At 37.8% G+C, this 18077-nt stretch overlaps 6 protein-coding genes across 6 annotated transcripts; 5 read left to right on the top strand and 1 right to left on the bottom strand.

Moving 5' to 3' along the window:
- Window positions 1-336: 336 nt before the first annotated feature.
- PCOAH_00046760 (Uncharacterized protein) lies at window positions 337-1651 on the top strand (the record flags this gene model as incomplete). Its single annotated transcript, XM_020061460.1, has 3 exons — window positions 337-691; window positions 1072-1418; window positions 1593-1651. 3 exons carry the CDS (start codon window positions 449-451, stop codon window positions 1624-1626), a joined length of 624 nt encoding a protein of 207 aa, XP_019917014.1.
- Window positions 1652-3257: 1606 nt separating this feature from the next.
- On the top strand, window positions 3258-4561 carry PCOAH_00046750 (Acyltransferase; the record flags this gene model as incomplete). The annotated part of the gene is made up of 3 exons (XM_020061459.1): window positions 3258-3471; window positions 3753-4366; window positions 4511-4561. The coding sequence occupies 3 exons, from the start codon at window positions 3258-3260 to the stop codon at window positions 4559-4561; spliced, it is 879 nt and encodes a 292-aa protein (XP_019916521.1).
- A 1150-nt stretch (window positions 4562-5711) lies between these two features.
- On the top strand, window positions 5712-7487 carry PCOAH_00046740 (Uncharacterized protein; the record flags this gene model as incomplete). Its single annotated transcript, XM_020061458.1, has 3 exons — window positions 5712-7086; window positions 7230-7300; window positions 7443-7487. The coding sequence occupies 3 exons, from the start codon at window positions 5712-5714 to the stop codon at window positions 7485-7487; spliced, it is 1491 nt and encodes a 496-aa protein (XP_019916825.1).
- A 1363-nt stretch (window positions 7488-8850) lies between these two features.
- Window positions 8851-13490, bottom strand: PCOAH_00046730 (Serine/threonine protein kinase; the record flags this gene model as incomplete). The annotated part of the gene is made up of 2 exons (XM_020061457.1): window positions 8851-13222; window positions 13372-13490. The coding sequence occupies 2 exons, from the start codon at window positions 13488-13490 to the stop codon at window positions 8851-8853; spliced, it is 4491 nt and encodes a 1496-aa protein (XP_019916066.1).
- A 2261-nt stretch (window positions 13491-15751) lies between these two features.
- On the top strand, window positions 15752-16249 carry PCOAH_00046720 (Uncharacterized protein; the record flags this gene model as incomplete). Its single annotated transcript, XM_020061456.1, has 2 exons — window positions 15752-15793; window positions 15917-16249. 2 exons carry the CDS (start codon window positions 15752-15754, stop codon window positions 16247-16249), a joined length of 375 nt encoding a protein of 124 aa, XP_019916354.1.
- A 765-nt stretch (window positions 16250-17014) lies between these two features.
- Window positions 17015-18035, top strand: PCOAH_00046710 (Uncharacterized protein; the record flags this gene model as incomplete). The annotated part of the gene is made up of 3 exons (XM_020061455.1): window positions 17015-17417; window positions 17742-17835; window positions 17969-18035. 3 exons carry the CDS (start codon window positions 17015-17017, stop codon window positions 18033-18035), a joined length of 564 nt encoding a protein of 187 aa, XP_019916723.1.
- Window positions 18036-18077: the final 42 nt, after the last annotated feature.

The following is an 18077-nucleotide window of genomic DNA, read 5'->3' as shown; positions in this document are numbered from 1 at the left end:
ACGAAATAAAAAATGGAAAAAAATGACAATTTTGAAGATGCATAAAAAGGGAAAAAATGCGAATTTTATCTTTGTAGAAACATTTCATTGGTATTTTCCCCCTACGATACGGTAACTCCGCAAGTGCTGAAATGCATTTTTTCTTCCTAAATAAATGTTTTAACATTTCTCTCTTTCGCGGTTCGGTCCCTGTTTTTTTTTTTTTTTTTTTTTTTTTTTTTTTGTCCATTTAAGTAGCATGATTTATTTCCCCTTTTCCTTATCATTTTTTTTTTTTTTTTTTGCACACTTGAAAAGTATGGAAAATATTTTTCCTCCCAAAAATTGGGCATTGTCATCGAAGGAATGCTACTCACCACGTGGTACTCAATAACGAGTTTAACAAAATTGAAAATCCTCCAGAATAGTTAAGAAGCAATTACAAAAAAAAGCAAATAGAGCCAACAAAATGAACGACAACCCGTACATACCCGTTATCGAAAAATTAAATAGTGAAAAGAATCCCAATTTTTATATTTGTGGAAATGGATTTATAGCACCATTAGACATTAAAAATTTGAAAAAAATTTCGAACACGGAAAAAAAAAATTTACAGAGAGTTTTTAAGATGATGGACAAGGACAATACAGGAAAAATTTCCGTTTGCAATCTGCATGACATTTTGCATAAATATAATTACAAGATTTCCAAGGTTATGCTTCCTCCCGCTGCTCCATTTTGCGTTCAAATGAGTTACTCATTCTTTAGTACATCCATTTTAGGCATTTCGCTTCTGCAACCTCATACAAAATGATGCAAAAGATGTGGGCGAATGAGAGTTTGTAGTGCCCTCCCCCTGTTGAGCATGCGAACGTTATGACTTTTGCCAATCGGCGTAGTGTAACTCGCCAACTGTAGATTACCCTAAGGGGAAACGCAATGATGTGTCTCTTTAATGAAATTAAGGAGGGAGAAAAAAATAGCCAGACAAAAATGAACGAATAAGCCAATAAAAATGAACGAATAGGCAGACAAAAATGAGCGAATAAGCCGATAAAAAAGAATTTCCCCCCCATCCCCACTTTCCGCCAGAGCGAAGTCGAAAGAATGATATGGGAATTCGATGACAACATGGACAACTGTCTAGACTATGATGAAATTTATTTTCTATACTTGCGTTGCGTAAACGACAAAAAGAAGCAAATACCGAGTGACCTATACAACATAATTCAGTTTTTCATGTTCGACTACGAAATGAATGGGTACATAACTGTGGAGAAAACTCTGCAAATCCTGTATGTGCGTTTTGGTCGAGAAAAGATGGACTTGGAAGTCCAGGAAATTTTTGGAGACAAATATGAAGATGAATCTGGGGTAGAAAAACAGATATACCTGAAGGAGTACCTCGATAATGAAAAAAAGCGAATTCGCAAATTCAGGTTATCCTGGCTAACCGCTTCCGCGCGATTGCAAAATTGAACGTGTTTTTGTCTTCAACCCTTTGTATTAATGTCTGTATTGTTCAGCTTAACGCACATATATATATATATAAAATGTGTGTTCATATATATGTATACAATTTTCCCCTTTGGGGGGTTCATTTTTTAACACAGGACGGAAAATCACAAAAAAGGGGGGAAGGCATAATTATATTTGCACTTACGGGCTAAGCACTGCCATCCATTTACACACACCCTGGAACGTTTATCTAAACATAGTTTTGTGTCATCACGGAATCACTTCGCGGAGCTATATTTGTATATTTTTCAAATTTCTATAATCCACGTACACACCGCTGTTCTGCGAAACGAATGCAGCGGATGTACATGTAACAGGTCACTTTTTTTTCTTCCTTTTTCGCTAACTTATTGAAATTAACAGTTCTTTTTTTATGCTGTTGCAAATGGCACACGTGGCTTTCTTTTTACCCTCGTTTTTAGATACACCCTGTAAAGCTTATGATGTACTCATCCGCCACACATGCACACACCATTATTCACATTTTGTGCGTAAATTTGCAAACTGAACGTTTACTCATTTTTCTCTCTTCAATTTTAGAAATGCGTAGAGTTTACAACATACATTATTAAGATTAAATGGGGCATTTAACTGTGGCCCATTTTTTTTTTTTTTTTACGTACTCTTATAACAAACGCAAAAAGCACGTAAACATTTTACTTAACGTGGAACGTAAAATCAGTTACTTGGTAATTTGAAGTGTTCACTTTTTTTTCGAAAAAATGCAATTATGTAATCTTACAAGTTGGCATTCTCCTTTACCATTTTTCTGCATTTTTTTTTTTTTTTTTATTGTTACATTTGTTCATTATTTTTCAGTGTTTAATTCACTCTGCGCAATTGCGTATTGTGTTATAAAAAATTCACATGCAACATTGACAAACGGGAAGGGCGCAACAATGTAAAATGGTCTTGTATAGTAACACCCAATTTTGCGTGTTGCTAGTTCCCTCCTTCGTTTTCAACCATCATATGCACAGAATATTTATCCCCTCATAGGGCGTTCTTTAAAATTTCTGCTGTGGAAACTCATGTTCTCTAAGCAGGTGTATATACGCGCCCGTATATGCGTTATGTTATGTGCATATAGATCTGCGTTTATTTATTCTTTTTCAAGTGTACATCCACATAAGCATCTCATGCGCCGAGCACTACCCCACTTTACATTTTTTTTTTTTTTTTTTTTTGCGTTTTCCCGTTTTTTTCCCTTGGTGACGCCTAAATTAATCAGTCACTTCATGCGATAATCGTAGTGAAGTGAGCTTTTTTAGTTTTGTTTAAAGCGACTTTATGCGTAGCATCATAATTTTTTCTTCCTATTTTTTTTTCCTGTTTTTTTGTCTTCAACTCCTGTTGCTCCAACACCCGTTCAGCTTCATGCTTCACTCAAATATCCACAACACGTGCGAACTTTTAAGCACATATGTACATGTGAAACTCCCCCCCCGTTGCATGACAACAGTGCCCCTCTACATTGAAACATTCCCTTTGAAGTTTTCATACTCCTTATGGGAAAGCCCCTCAACGTAATTCGTAACCTCTTCATGTAATTTGTAGCCCCTGTACGCCTTACATAATTGCTCCCCGTTTCTCCTCATGTGAAGCTGCGTAGATATAGCTACAAAAATACAACCATAAAAATATACCACTATGCTATAAGCAACAGTGTTATATAAAAGGTGCAAATTGCGAAGAACAGAATTTAATTTTCATCCCCCCCCCATACTCCAACATTTTAACGAACATATGTTTTATGAAAAATGGAAGACCTCCAAAGAAGGAGAGACAAGCAAGCTAATGTTATCATTAGGTTGATTGGGACCCTTTACATTTATTTCCTCATAGTATTGGTAATGACGCTTGCTCTTGTCTCGCAAATGATATGCTTCGTTTTGTTCTTCCCCCTGATTATATGCAGCAAAGAGGCACGCGTAACGATATTTGGCTACTGCTTTAGGATTTGCATGTACTTTAGTAAGTAGAAAATGAGGAGGCTGCTTAAAAGGGACCTCCAGAGTGAGATTCCCAGTGAGAGAAGTGTAGAACAGCTCCAAAAAAAAAAAAAAAAAAAAATCCCCATGTGGAAAAAAAAAAAAAAAAGTGTGAACAGTCAACTTACTCCACTGCACCGAAAAAGATAAAGCGCAAATCAACCATGCGTGTGCTTGTAGAGATATCCACACGATTATACATTTTCACATGTATTACCACCCCTCATGCGATGACGATTTCTTCCCCCCCCTAATTCCACGCAGTATTGTGCCCGTTGAACCCATTTTGGAAATTACAAATAATCAGGAAACCGAAGAAGGGATACACCCCATCCAAAACTCTTCTATTTGTCAACCACTTGTCTTCTCTAGACCCGTGGGTAGTTAATGCAGCTACGCTACAATGGAATTTGAAGTACGTTTTTAAGGCCTCATTATTTCGAATACCCATTGCAGGACAGGCACTGTACTTGGGAGGGGACATTCCAATTTATTTTACCAAAGGGAAAGGTGGATGGGAAGTTAAACCAGGAAGTGTAGCAGAGGTTATGAGAACATGTAAAGAGTACCAAGGTATGAACATAAGCATAGTTGTATTTCCGGAAGGCACACGTTCTCTTAGTGGACAGTTACAGTTTTTCAAACCAGGTTTTTTTAAATTCGCCATAGAAAATAATTATGAAATATTGCCATGTGCATTACATGGGTCTGGAAAATTGTGGAAGGTTAAATCAATACTGTTCAATGTGGGAACTGCGTATTTATCTTTTGGAGAGCCTTTTTATCCGACCCCTGGAATGACTGTCGATGAGTTGAAAGAGAAAACGAGATATGCCATTTTCGATTTGATTAAGGAATTCCCCGATTATGATCCGGAGGTAATGTATAGGAAGGGAGGGGGAAAATGCGAAAGTGATTAACACGCAACTTGTTTGATTTGTAAGACATATTCAGTACCGACCTTGTTTTGCCCCACACTACATATATATATGTTTTTTTTTTTTTTTTGCACCCCCCTGTAGACGGACAAGTTAGCAACCGAAATGACGAAATCGAGAGGACATGGTCTGTAGTTGCTGCGGCATTATGTTCCGACATCGCTACGTTATGTTTTTGAAATTACGCCCCTTGTTTGTCTAACAGTAACTCTAACTGTGATGCGCCCTATTTGGCGTAGTTACTCCTTTTATTGCAGTTTTTTCTGTTTGGCTACGTTTTTTAGTGCTTTTTTTTTTTTTTTTTTTGTAATATCCGCTTCCATACAACTCCTTTTCATCGCTTTATTGTGCGATGGGCTCTTGCTGCATTCCATTTTGCGTTGATGAAGACCCCCTTGGGGGGAACTTCACAAAAAGTGGATATTACCAAATATTGTAATAAGTTTTACCTTATCCTTTTTTTTTTCTTTTTTTTTTTGAATTCTCCCCTTCTTATGACACATATTTATAATTCATTGAAAAGAATAAAAGAATGACACGTGCATAATTTCACACCATAAGGGGGCATACAATGTGTACATCCTAATTCGTTACGCCCCGCGCTCCAACCACCACTCTTTCCACTTGTGCCTCCATTAGGTGACAACATGTGCGTGATATTACTCCCAAAGGGTACTACATAGTTACGTAGTGATTGTGCAAGTACCGATTGGCCGTTTTGTGCTCTCCCTCTTTCGAATTTTACCCACATTTTTTACGACATCAATTTGTGATAAATTTGCAATTTGTTAAAAGTAACCTAACCCAACATTGAAAAGCAGTGCATCCGTTGCTTAGCAAAAATGGAAGAGGAACGAAAAGGTGTAAATTTTGAGAAAAAAAAAAATGCTTTGCATACATTAAAACAACGTATATATATCGTCATTCGAAACATTTCGGGGATGAATAAAAACGGTGCAAAGTGAAAGCCGAGCATAAAATGTACCTAATAACATTCTTCAGAGGTAACTCTTTTTAGAAAAAATGAAGGCCGCAAAAATGCTTCAAATGGAGCTATGAGAAAAACTGAATTGCGTGAATAATAAGGTGCCCAGAATGATGCAGGCAAAAGGCAGAGTAACATCCTCTACATATATGCACTGTACGTGTGGGTACGACTATTTCGTGCCCTTTTTATAAATATATGCCAAAATTGGCCTATAGAAAGTGGGAAGGCGTCACATGATTCTTGGAATGGAAGTGACCCACCTGAACCAACTTAACAAACCCAAGCGTGAGAGAAACCATGTCACCGGAGCTGTTCAATGAAGTTGACTTCATCGAGAAGCATTATAACTTTAGGAAGCCAGATGGAGGAACCACGCTAGACGAGAATGAACAGAACAAACTTATTCAATTAATCACAATATGCAGAAACAAAATTGACGCAGGAGGAGTAGAAGAGCGTGAAGCCCAGCTGAATAACTACATAAAGGCGCTGAAAATTCTCATCTTTTACATCCCACATAATGATTCGATTAAAAGAAAGATAACGGAAAGGAAAACGTACCAAAGTTTATTCTTAGGGAGGCAAAATAATACTGACCATGTGAATAGCTTAAGCGGAAATGGATGTACTGTCCTGGAAAGTGAGAAAACAGTTGAAAATTTCTCCCCATACGCAGACGTGGACAAGTACGAATTATTATTTTTAATTAATTTAGTAACCCACAATGAAAACAACTCGGATATATTTGCATTTCTGTACCCCTTTTATTTTTATTATATTATCATGAATGGGCTTAATAAGGATTACATTTTTATGCTGCTGAACAATTTTATAATAAACGACAGAACGTATGAGCAACTTTGCAGAGAGGAAGATTTTTCCTTTGTTCTTTTTTTGTCTCTTTGGGATTTTTTAAAAAAAATTAAAAACAAGGCAACCATCTGTAACTACTTTTATATATTTATTGAGAATTCCTTGAAAAATGAAAATAAATTATTCCTACACATTTTGCAACATATGAAATTGTTGTATGTTGATTTTTACGCACACACCGAAAAAATGAACGAAAATGTGTTTTTTTTTTTTAAGAAAAATATTGTACCGAGTAAGTGGAAAATTGTTCACCGGGGGGGAGACAAAAATTATTTATTCAAATACATCTCATTGATGTTTAAACTGATTTACGAAGCAGTGTACAACATCCTTGATGAAAAAAACTTGGAATTGGAACAAATTTGCAAATACCAAAATGTGTACAAAAACACCGTTGAGCATATAAAGGAAAGTCTAACGTACATATATGACGTAACCTATTTTGACAACTTCGAAGAAGCGCATATCGAATTGTATCACAAAAATGTTCTATTCATGGATATGTTCGTATATCATAGGAAAAAATTCAGTTTAGAAATTTTCAAGCTAATTTTATTCATTTCCAACATTTTTAGTGACCGTTATGAAGAACTGGACTACCTCTCTTGTCCAGAAAAAAAAAACTTTGTCGACATTATTTTTACGTACTTAAAAACGATTTTGCGGGTTCGAAGTGACCATTTATCGAAAAAGGAGGAAATGCTTTATCATAAATTTGTTTTAAACAGATACATCCTTAGCTTCGTGGCTAACTTTTCCACAGATCGAGCGGTATCGAATTATATCAAACAGATTAACGGTACGTTGGAAGAGTCCAAGGGGTGTGTGGCAGAAGGAAGGACTACCCACACGTGGGGTTACCCAACGTAAGAAGTGGGAAACCCGTTCAAGTGGACGTAAAGTGTATCATCGCTGTTTCTTTATTTTTCTCCTTTCCTGTAGGCTTGGACGTTTTGCGAAAATTCATGTACATTGACGATAGGGACACTTGTCTAGCAGAATATTCCATTCTGGTATGTTAACGAATGTTTACGCACATGGAGTGAGTACAATTAAATGTGCTTCTCGCTCATCGTACGTAAAATTTCATGCACGTATTGTGCGCTACATGAACGTCCTTGACCCACGCCACTTTCTCCTTCTTTTACCCATCAGGCCATTAAACACATTAAGGAAAATGAAAACTTGGACGATTTCTAATTAAAGGTCCTACTCGTATGGAAGAATATTTTTTCCTCATTTTTTTTTTTTTTTTGTAAGTTTTTTAATATGCTTTTTTTCTTGTGAAATTTGCGCAAAATGGGTTTCTCACCCCCCTCCGTTTTTTCCTATTTGGAGGTAACTCTTCCGTTTAAGGAGGACCCCCCTATCCGTTTTCTCTTAATCTGAAGAACTCGGGTAGTTTCTACATTTCCGAAAAATGTGCATCTATTCGTTCGTTCTGTTGGAAGGCACACACATGAGGGGGTAGATTGGGCGTGAACACCTTCGAACAGTTTCTCCTTTTCTCTTTTCTCCCATTTTGCGTTTGTCTTTCCTCGAAGTCCAGTTAGGACAAATTCGCAAAAAATACAATAAGGCGTAATTCAAGAAGGTTAGGTGTAACTATTAGGTTCACAGGAAAAGGAAGGGAAAAAAAACAAAAACTGTGCGCTCTTCCTACAACGTCACTTTTCACGGTGCTATGTTTTACGTTCACCCTGAAGCAACATAGCAATGTATGGAAGTAAAAAGTAAAGGGTGAGACGAATTTTGTCCATACTGTCACCATCTGTAGCGTCGTTTAAAACTCCATAGCGAAGTCTTTCTTTTATAAATGTGTTGGAGACTTTATAAAGTTTGTTCTTAAAAATGAAGAAAAGGCAAGTGCGCCGACACACACATGCAGATGAATATATGTGTGTACACACGCACAAAACGAATATACCACTCTGCATCGTTAAAAAAATGAAATGCGAGTGGCGAATTTTATCATCTAACGCAAGCGCACATTATCCTGTTATGAAGTATATACAATTATACTTGTGGTACTTACAAACAAGCGGGGCAAAAGGGCCCAGGAATGCGTGTGTGTGTGTGGGCACCACTGGGGAGGCGACAACACGTGTATCCACGCTTAAACATGAAATGGATGGCAAAAAATTGACAAAAAAAAAGACGAAAAAATGACAAAAAAAATCACGAAAAAATGACGAAAAAAGGAAAAGACTTGACAATATTGACAAAATGGCATTAATAAAAACCCCGCGAAATCACAAAAAATGAGCAACGCTGGTAAAATTAATAATGCTTCAAATTGCGAAAAATGGACTTGAAAGGACAAAGAAAAGTGACTCGATATACTGTGTGGAATGTGCGATGAGCGGGAATGCACTCCGGGGAGGTGTGCTCATGGAGGGCCAGTAAAACTTGCGAATGGGTGTGTGCTAACATGACCCCCCTCATGGCAATATGTGTATACAACGTGCACATAACATATGCATACCGCTGTTTCCCACACTTAGGCTGACCATATGGAATTCGATTCGGGGAACTACACAAAATTCACCGGGGCGAAAACCAACTAGACGTTCTTAATTAAATAATTTATTAACTCCTCCTGCTGCATAAAACTGTAGTCCTCATTTTTCGAATTAAAAATTTTATAATTTACGTCATTTAACTTTATTGGATTGTGGGCATCGAAAGAGATGTTGCTGCCACTTGACTTGATCGAAATGATAAACCTTATTTTATGCGGCTTAAAATTTTTTATTTTTTTTTTCGTGCTTGAATTATTGACGGAAAAGTAAATATACGAAGGAATGTTCTTGTGTAACAATTGTTTAGACAAATCATAGGCTATCAGCAAGTTGGACATTTCGTGCACCTGAATAACCACCTTGGGGGAGGAGTAACTAAATGGGCTACTGTTAACTGGAGACTGAATTAAATTTGGCGAACAAGAGAAAACATTCTGATGATTGGGGGACGGTAAGATATTTTTAAAAATCTGTGTCTTCTCCGATGTTGCAGTGGACTGAACATTTAGCGCCGATTTCTCATTCGACTCTATCACCTTTAAGAATATTTTCTCTAAATAAATTTCGACTCCATAGGCTTTCATGTTTAGCAGCTTCGAATCGGTACCACCATCGCTCATATCGTAGTCGACCCCGTAGCAGGTATCACTGTCTAGGGAGATTCCCAGGTCACTGCCAACGCGGCTGCCATTGTCATTGATTATGCCCAGGCTGCTACCCAAACCGCCAGGCAAAACCGTATTAGCAACTGCACCCCCGCTTTTCATATGCTGAATGACCCGATCAAATTTTCCGCCGCACGCTATGATATCTCTGTTCTTCCCCTCGGCGATCACATAAAATATAATTTCATTTGAAAACACGCTTTCCTCATAATTCAGGAATAAATCAAAGCAGGTATTTTCCATGACGCTGCTTGTCCCGATGAAACTATTGATCTTTTTCACCTTGTCTATCAGTAAAAGGGTTTTCACTTTGCTGATCAGGCTTTGATTCGTTTTTCCGTTCGGCACGATGTGGGCTCTTTTAGGGGACACGTCGTTGGCACCGGAACTGAGGCTCCCACTAGCAATACTGGAAGCGCCATTACCATTACCATTAGTATTACCATTATTGATTGCCCCCCCTATGGCAATATCGTTGGCGCTATAAATTGCATTTATCTTATCCCCATACGCGGAGGAAGAGCTTTTATGATGAGGAAGAAGGAGGAAACCCTTTTTGCTCAAATCATCAGATATGAACTTACTCAAAGAGTTTAAATATTCGTCCACTTTTCCATTTTCGCATTTGAGCTGAAATAGGGAATAAACAAAGTCACACACCTTGGATAGATTATTGCTGCTAATTTTGAACTTTTGTAGGAGGGGTATAATGTTCGCCTTATTCCCTAGGAGGAGCGAATTTTTCTTTAAATGAATACTTATTTCTTCACTTAGATCTGGTGGGATGTCTAAACATTCGTGAAGTATCAGTGGGAGCAAGTCAATGTAGGACCATACAAATATCAACTTGTTAAGGTACGAAATGTGGTTGTACAAGGTGCAGACAGATACCAGAATGTCTGCATTGGAGAAGATGGAGAGATAATTTAATTCTTCCTGTCCGTATAAATTCTTCGAACTAATTAAAATGCAGTAAAATATTTTTTCAGCTTCTTCAGGGTAAATTGCAGCAGGGGGATCCTTCTTCGTCGGCTTACACCGAACGCTGGGATATTTATAGGTACAGCCACTAGTGTAAAACTTGAAGAAAAAATTGGATTCATTGTACCTATTGTAGCATTCGAGATTTTCATAGATGTACTCCGAGAAGGCGAAAAAAAAGGAGGGCCTCAATGTGACGCTGTTGCCATAAATATCTAGTAGGTACACTAAATTGTCGAGGTGGTCATTCCTATTGGTATTAATAAAAATGTTAGAAATTTTTAGGTCCTTTTTCTTGCTGCCACTGTGTGAACTGCTACTCCCACCCACATGACAGTGTTCCAAATTGGTATAATATTTATTTCGCAAAATCATTGGGGTGATTAGAAAAATGGCTCCCCTTTTTCTCAAAGAAGTTATAATCTTTTTCTTAATGCACTTTTTCATATCCGATTCGTCCGTAAACATTTTTGCACCTTGAAAGGATCCCATGTCATCCTTCCTGATAAGACTTTCCTCCTTGATATTGTCAACCCTGTCAAAGAGGGTACTAATAATGGTGTGTACTTCCTCACAGTTTCTTTTGTTCTCCACTAAGTTGTAAATTTCGGAGAAATCCTTTTCGAAGGAGAATAAAAAATTTTCATGCAGCAGGGAATACGCACAAGATCTTTCCTGCGGGTTTATGGCTAACAATTTGGATAAAAAGTGGAAAATCTTCTGATCTGCTTTTATATAATCGGGGTAAATTCCTTTCAACAAATTAGATAACACAATGGTCCTTTCCATGAGAGTAGAGAATGGCCCATGAAACATTTCGAAGAACACTACACCTAGGGAAAAGATATCTGCTTTTTGATCAAAATGTTCGCCATTTATCTGCTCAGGGGATATATAATTTACTGTTCCTGCGGAAGGGTTAATATTATTACTATTGTTATCAATTCGGGTGGTTAATCCGAAATCTCCTATTTTGGCTGTCAAAATGTTGTCACTAATTTGAAGGAAAATGTTGGACGGTTTTATATCTCTGTGCATAATTTTCATATCATGTATGTAGTGTAACCCTTTTAAAATTTGCTTTATCAATTCCCATAGGAGTTTCTCATTTTTATATATAAACCCGCAGTCTATGGCTTCCCTCAGTGTCTTCCCTGGACAGTACTCCATCAGTATATACAGATATTTCTCATTAATGTCTATCCCCTTTTTCTCCTTATAGTACTGCCGCATGTTTACTATTTCTTCCATATAGTGTGTATAATTTTTTTTCTTCCTACTGACATGTTGGTAATTATTTTCCACTTCATCGTGCAGGTAGTAGTCGATGTTATTTTCCACCCAGGCATCGTAGTACCTTACAATATTTTCATGTTGCAACTTTGCAATCATTATCGCTTCTTCCATTATGTACCGGTTGTTCTCACTCATTAGGTCACTACTAGAATGTGGGTAAGAGGACACCCCTTTCTTACTGCTGGACAAGGTTATTTTCTTCAGCGCATAGCTAATATTAAATCTTTTATTTTTTACCTTCATTACGTATCCGAATCCACCACACCCTAAAACACGCTCCTCTACAAAATCACGATAATACCTCGAATATTTATTAATTAATTCTTTGCATATTTCGTTACCCTTATCCGACAAAATAAGCGTTAGGGGGATATTTTCATTCATAATTTTCATGAATTTTTTTTTCTTCTTCTCGTTTTCCCTTACGTATTTCCCTGCCCTACTTCCCATCGGGAGGAAATTACCACCTTTCCCTTTTTTGTTCATATAATCATTTCGAAGAAAATGGTTAATTTCTTCCAAATCTTTGACTGAAAATATTGTGCCTCCATCCTTGTGATTGTGAATTTCCTTCCCCGGTTTAATCGTGTCTTCTGCGTCTGCGCCTACCGTTTTGCCTACGGGCTGGCACCCTTCATTGGAGAAGTCTCCTATCTCTTCTTCCTTACCATCAGGGCAACTTTTTTTCACTTCCTCGTTTAGGATCACGTCTCCCTTCTTTTTTTCCTTCCCTACCTCCCTGGGGCTGTCTGCATCAGCCTCCACATCGGAAGACAAACCATGCACGACGTTCCCCCCCGTCCGATTAGTGACCCCCCCCTTTGGATGCTTCACATGGGGCGACCTATTCGACTGTTTACCATCCGAATGGTCATTTTCCTTGTTTGAAAAAATGATGTTCTGGTCAAAGGAGTACGAAATGGGAGCTCTCCTTAACTGTTCTATGTCTTCATTTTTATGCAAAAACAAATTATCTTTCTCTTCATACCAATTCATATGTTCTTCGAATTTCTCGCCTGTAGAAAAAGTCTTACTCTCTCCAATTTTTCCACTATTGTGTATATTCACATCTTTGGATGCGTCCTCCTTTGAAGATTTATCGACAGTCTTCCCATCATACCCACAACTACACGTCATGGAACTCTTATCATTGATCCCATTGTATAAATACAGAATGCTATCCTTGAAGGAGAGTCCTTCTCGTGTAATATGGTCCAGAAGAAGCGTAATCCTATAGTGATAGCATTTATGGATCTTCGAATTATCTATACTATAACTTAATTTCTTCCTGTTAAAATCGACTATGACGTGAATATCCACGTACCTCAGTTCGTTTTTGCTTGCAGACCAATTTATTTTGTCTACCAAAAGGTGTGCATTTAGTTTTGTCAAATCATCCTGCGTGTTCGTGCTTTCCTCCAGGAATTGAATGCTATTGGATTCTTCATCGTTTATGACTTTTTTCAGCAATCTGGTAAAACACGTGGGGAAAAAGAAGAAAAGCGGGTAGAGTGATGAAGGGAGGGACATACATAGGCACACAACGGATCCGCGCAAAGGAGACAGTGCACCATCAGCCGCTACCACGAGGAGCACTCATATATTTCCTTTTAGAATTACCCCTCTTGGATGATGTCTATTTCGATGTTCCTGTTTAAAGTCAAGGTGCAAATGTCGTGGAAGATATTTTCCGCAGAAATGAGATTCTTTTCTTCCCTCGCAGTTTTTTCCTCTTCCATGTTTTCGCTCTGCTTACACCCTTCACTGTGCGAAGCGCAGAGATGCAAATGCGAGTGCACAGGATGAAAACATATGACACACAAGCACACACATACGTGGGAAGTGTATTACACGTCGAATGTCACTGCAGGAAAGCCGCCCAGACTTGGTCTTAATTGCTATCCTCCTTGGGGAAATTTTCCCCTGGTTGGTTCTCAAGTTACTTTGCTGCGTTTTGCAATATAATACGTTACGTTGCGTTATTTTGATGTTTTTTCTTTTTTTTTTTTTTTTTTTTTTTACTTCCCCCCTGGGAATATCATTTTTCTGACATTCGAACGACTAACGAGGACACATTTTCGCAGATCATTTTCCAAAGACGTTTTTTTTCCTGGATTAATTTTATTTTTGTTCTTTTGCTTCCCTTTAGGGCATATATATTTTGTTACTTCCACCCTTTTGTAGTTCTTCTGACCGTGCGGTCGACTTGTTCGTTTCGCAGTTGGTACATGTGCAATTTGGAAAATTTGCTTTTCAAGTTATATGTTGCAGGTTTTAGCTTTGTCCTTTTTATGTTGGTTCTATACTTTGTTCTTACTATGTTCCAACTTTTTCCTGTTCTGTGCCTTCTTCGTTTCGATTCGTAATTTTCTCACTTTTGCTCTTCCAGTGGGACGAAAATGGGTTGCCCAAATCTGTGCAACGTTCCACTTCCAGAAAAGGAAAAGGCAAAGACTGAATTCCGCATGCACGTATATGTCTCTTTCTCACACGCAGGGCAACTGGACCTTTCACAATATTTGTTCACACACCTTGGCAAGTTCTGGAAAACTTTTCTTTTAAAAATTTGCACACTTTTCAATTTTTTCCCCTTTTTTTTCAGACTGTTCTTATCAAACGGGATATGTTGTATGTACAGGAAAAAAAAAAAAAAAAAGAAATTCAAAAAAAAAGCAAATATAATAGCAGAGTATCAAAATGACCTAATAACGCAGTAGTGTAAAGCATTATACACATTAGGTCATTTTACACTATGTCACGTCTTCCGCGTTATCGTTAGAATTAGTAAAGCATTCCCTCCATTTTGGTTTACAAAAAGGGAAGGAGAATTTCTCATTTGGATGGGAACTACACCACACATTATATTTTCTTTTAAAGATATTCCTTCTTGCGTCGTTCCCTTTTACACTGCTAATAAAATAACACACATTATTTAAAAAAAATCATTTCGACCAGTGTAAAACTGGGGGAAATACGCAAGTCGGAAATGTTCGCTCGCTCTCGTAATGACAGACGGGAGGATATATAAATCCCTCTTGGCTGAAATGAATGTGCGCAATTGAAAGGAGGGGGGAGGAAATTAAAAAGGTAATTAAAAACGTAATTAATAAGGTACCTTAAGAGGAAAATTTGGAAGCAATTTATTTGTGTAATTAAAAGGGCAAATTGGAACGCCTATTGGCAAGGCCAGCTTAAAAATGTAAGTTCTAAAAGGCCTGTCCGTAAGTCTAAATCGCGCCAGTGAAATTTTCCTTATTTCGGAATACGCTAGCAGGGCAATTTTGCGATGATCACATCTCGGGCACTGCAATTTGTATGCTCTTGCCATGAAGGAAAAAAAAAAAGATTCCAAAGTGTCATAGTTACCAATGTGCATATTACCGATACATCATAAATAAGTTATGCGCAACATGCGCTTTCTTTCTTTTTTTTTTTTAAGATGTTCCATCTTAAACAAGACGTCTTTTTATGTGTTCGAATGAAAATTGCGATTTTGCGTTGTGGTTAAATTTGCTCAAAGAAGGGGAAAATGAGAAAAAATAAATAACCGTTTTTACGTGCCTTAACTGTGAAGGTGTTCCTCCCCCCAAGGATCATTAGTCGGGGTAACCATCTAGCATAAATAGTTTCTTTTTTTGAAAAAAAACATTTAGACACCACGATAACTGCATTTTCCCCTTTGAAGAAAAAGTTGAGAAAAAATAAATTTTCCCTTTTGACCACCTAAAATGTGCACATAACATTTTGTTCCTATTTATTTGAACTAAACCTAACTTCTAAACGCGCGCGCCGTGTTTATAAACCCACATGAGTATTCTTCAAGAAGGAATAGAGGCACACCTGACGGGCATATTTGTGTGTACACTTTTGAGTATTTGCTTCCCTCCAAAATAATCTTTTTTTAACACTACTGAGGGAGTTGCATAACGCTACGTTTGGGACAATTAGTAGAAGATCACGTGGCCGCTTCGTGTTTGCCCGTTTGCCTTTTTTTCCTAAAATGACAGATAATGCCACAGAGCCGAAAGGCTTAAGCACGAAGGTACTGGAAAAGGGGAACAAACGCGCAGCACTATAAAATAGCTACCAATGCATCTACGCATAGGGGTGCATCTACACATAGGCGTATTTCTCCCCTTTCCTGACCATCCCACTCCTTGAACAGATAGGCGAGCTCGCAAAGACGCTGCAGGACGTGTCCGCCCAAAGGTACATCCCCACAGAAGAGAAGGCCAACTTGGAAAACGCCCTCTACCTCAAATTGTACGAAGAAAAAAAAGGCACCATCACCGAATTTTTGAATAAGGAAAAGAAAAAGGTGTACGACCAAATGGAGAGCTTTAAAAATGATGCGCTCCAAAAAATTAATATAATAAATGAAAAAAACGAAGACATAAAAAAGCAGGTAGATATATTGACCACGGAGAGGAACAAAAATTTGTGCTTCATCAAAAACTTGGAAACGAAGCTTGGAAATATTAAGAAGGCCATCATGTGAGAGACCCCTCTCCCCAAAAAAGAACACATCCATCCATACATGAACTCATATGTACTTACATCCGTCCATCCATCAATACGTAGCTGAGTAGCTACTTCATATATATACCCACCCAAACAGCGTTAGCGTTGTTGCATAATAGGAAACAATAAAATTTCATGCAAAATGTGGAACGAATTTTTGTCCCCCCCTTGTATTCTCCTATCCCTTTTTAAAGAATGCACCAATTTTCTTCCCCTATTGGGGCAACGGAAAACACGACAAGTGTAAAAAAAAATGGAAGAACAAAACTGAGGAGGATAAAATACACGTTCAGCTGTTCTCAACATATACATCTAAGCCACAAGCGCTTTCTTGTCAATTTAGCAAAAATTAAACCACACTAAATAGGCGGAGGAGGGGCTTTCCCCCCCAAAAAAAAAATAAATAAAAACGCAATGATTTGTAATACATACATGCGAACATATACACAGGCTTATCCATCCATGTGTTTACGCCTTCGCTCATTGCATGTGCGTTTGTGTGAGCTTTGGTGAGTTTACGTGAGTTGCTTGCGTGGCCTTTTTCCGCATTTCCCTTTTTCGGCTTATGCCAGTTGTCACCGAGGAAGTGTTAAAATAAGGCAAAAAAAAAATGAAAAATAAAAACTGAAAAATTGAAGCGTAATAATTGAAATACCAGGAACGGCGCATAAGGAGCCCCCCGCCCACAAGTACGCAATCAACCAACCTCACAACAAAGCAACTGATATGAGGACAGGCTAAAATGAATGATATGATGAAGGAGGATAGCCAAATAAAGTGCAAAAACATCGTATCCATATACACCATTCGAATGTACCTAAATGGGGTCATAATTGGATATGTTTTTAGACGTGAAATTTATAGAAAATTTTATGTATATAAAAATGACAACTTGATATTTCATTGTTTAAAAAAAGGGTTCTGTTCAGTAGGACGAAATAACGGTCCTTCTAGCACAGCTCACTTATCACCCAAGTGTTTATCTCATCATAGAAAAATCCGTCTGGCTAGTAAATTAAACTACTACAGCAGTCGTAAGGGCAACAGATATATCTGTAATTTTTTTCCCTTCCGTAATTTATCTAATTTGAAGAAAAACATTGAGGTCTCAAATTTCCTCGCTTCGAGACTTGCATTCTGGACATGTAAGCTTGCATAGCGAGAGAGATCCGCTTTCATATACCTTCATATGTGTGCACATTGTTTATGAAGAGGCCCCATTTTATTCCCCTTCTTGATTTTAAGCAGTGCCCAGTTGAACCATATACCTATGTCTACACGTATCCGTACTTGGGGGAACATTCTTAGTATTTCACTTCATACACAGATGTGCGCAAAAGTGGAGTGTATTAAAGATATAATCTGCTTTCTATCTTACTTCCATGTCATTTTACTATTTTTCCGTTTACATATATATATTTGTCATTCCACACACACACGTACACCCCGTCGGTTGCCCAATTCTACAGGCTTCTGCACCTTAACGTGCTGGGAATTGAACAAAGTACTTGAGAATAGCGTGGTTTCCCCCATATGTTCTGGCTTCGTAGCTTCCGCATTCAAGTAAGACCTTTTTTTATTTTAAAAAAAAAAAAAAAAAAAGAGCGATAAAGAGGAAAATTGTAAAACATGTTTATAATTACTCTGCCTTTTTTTCTTCTCCAACGTGCGCGCTTTACCTTTAAATTTTATTTAGCAAAATAATTTTCAGGGAGTACCACAAGATTCTCATCCCAGGATGGCTCGGCTGCATCTTAAGGTAACCACGAGGCAGTCAAACATTTGTCCAATTCAATTGGACTTCC

This window comes from Plasmodium coatneyi, chromosome 12 (assembly GCF_001680005.1).
Source record: "Plasmodium coatneyi strain Hackeri chromosome 12, complete sequence".
NCBI lineage: Eukaryota > Apicomplexa > Aconoidasida > Haemosporida > Plasmodiidae > Plasmodium > Plasmodium coatneyi.
This window is presented reverse-complemented; position numbering and strand designations above follow the sequence as displayed.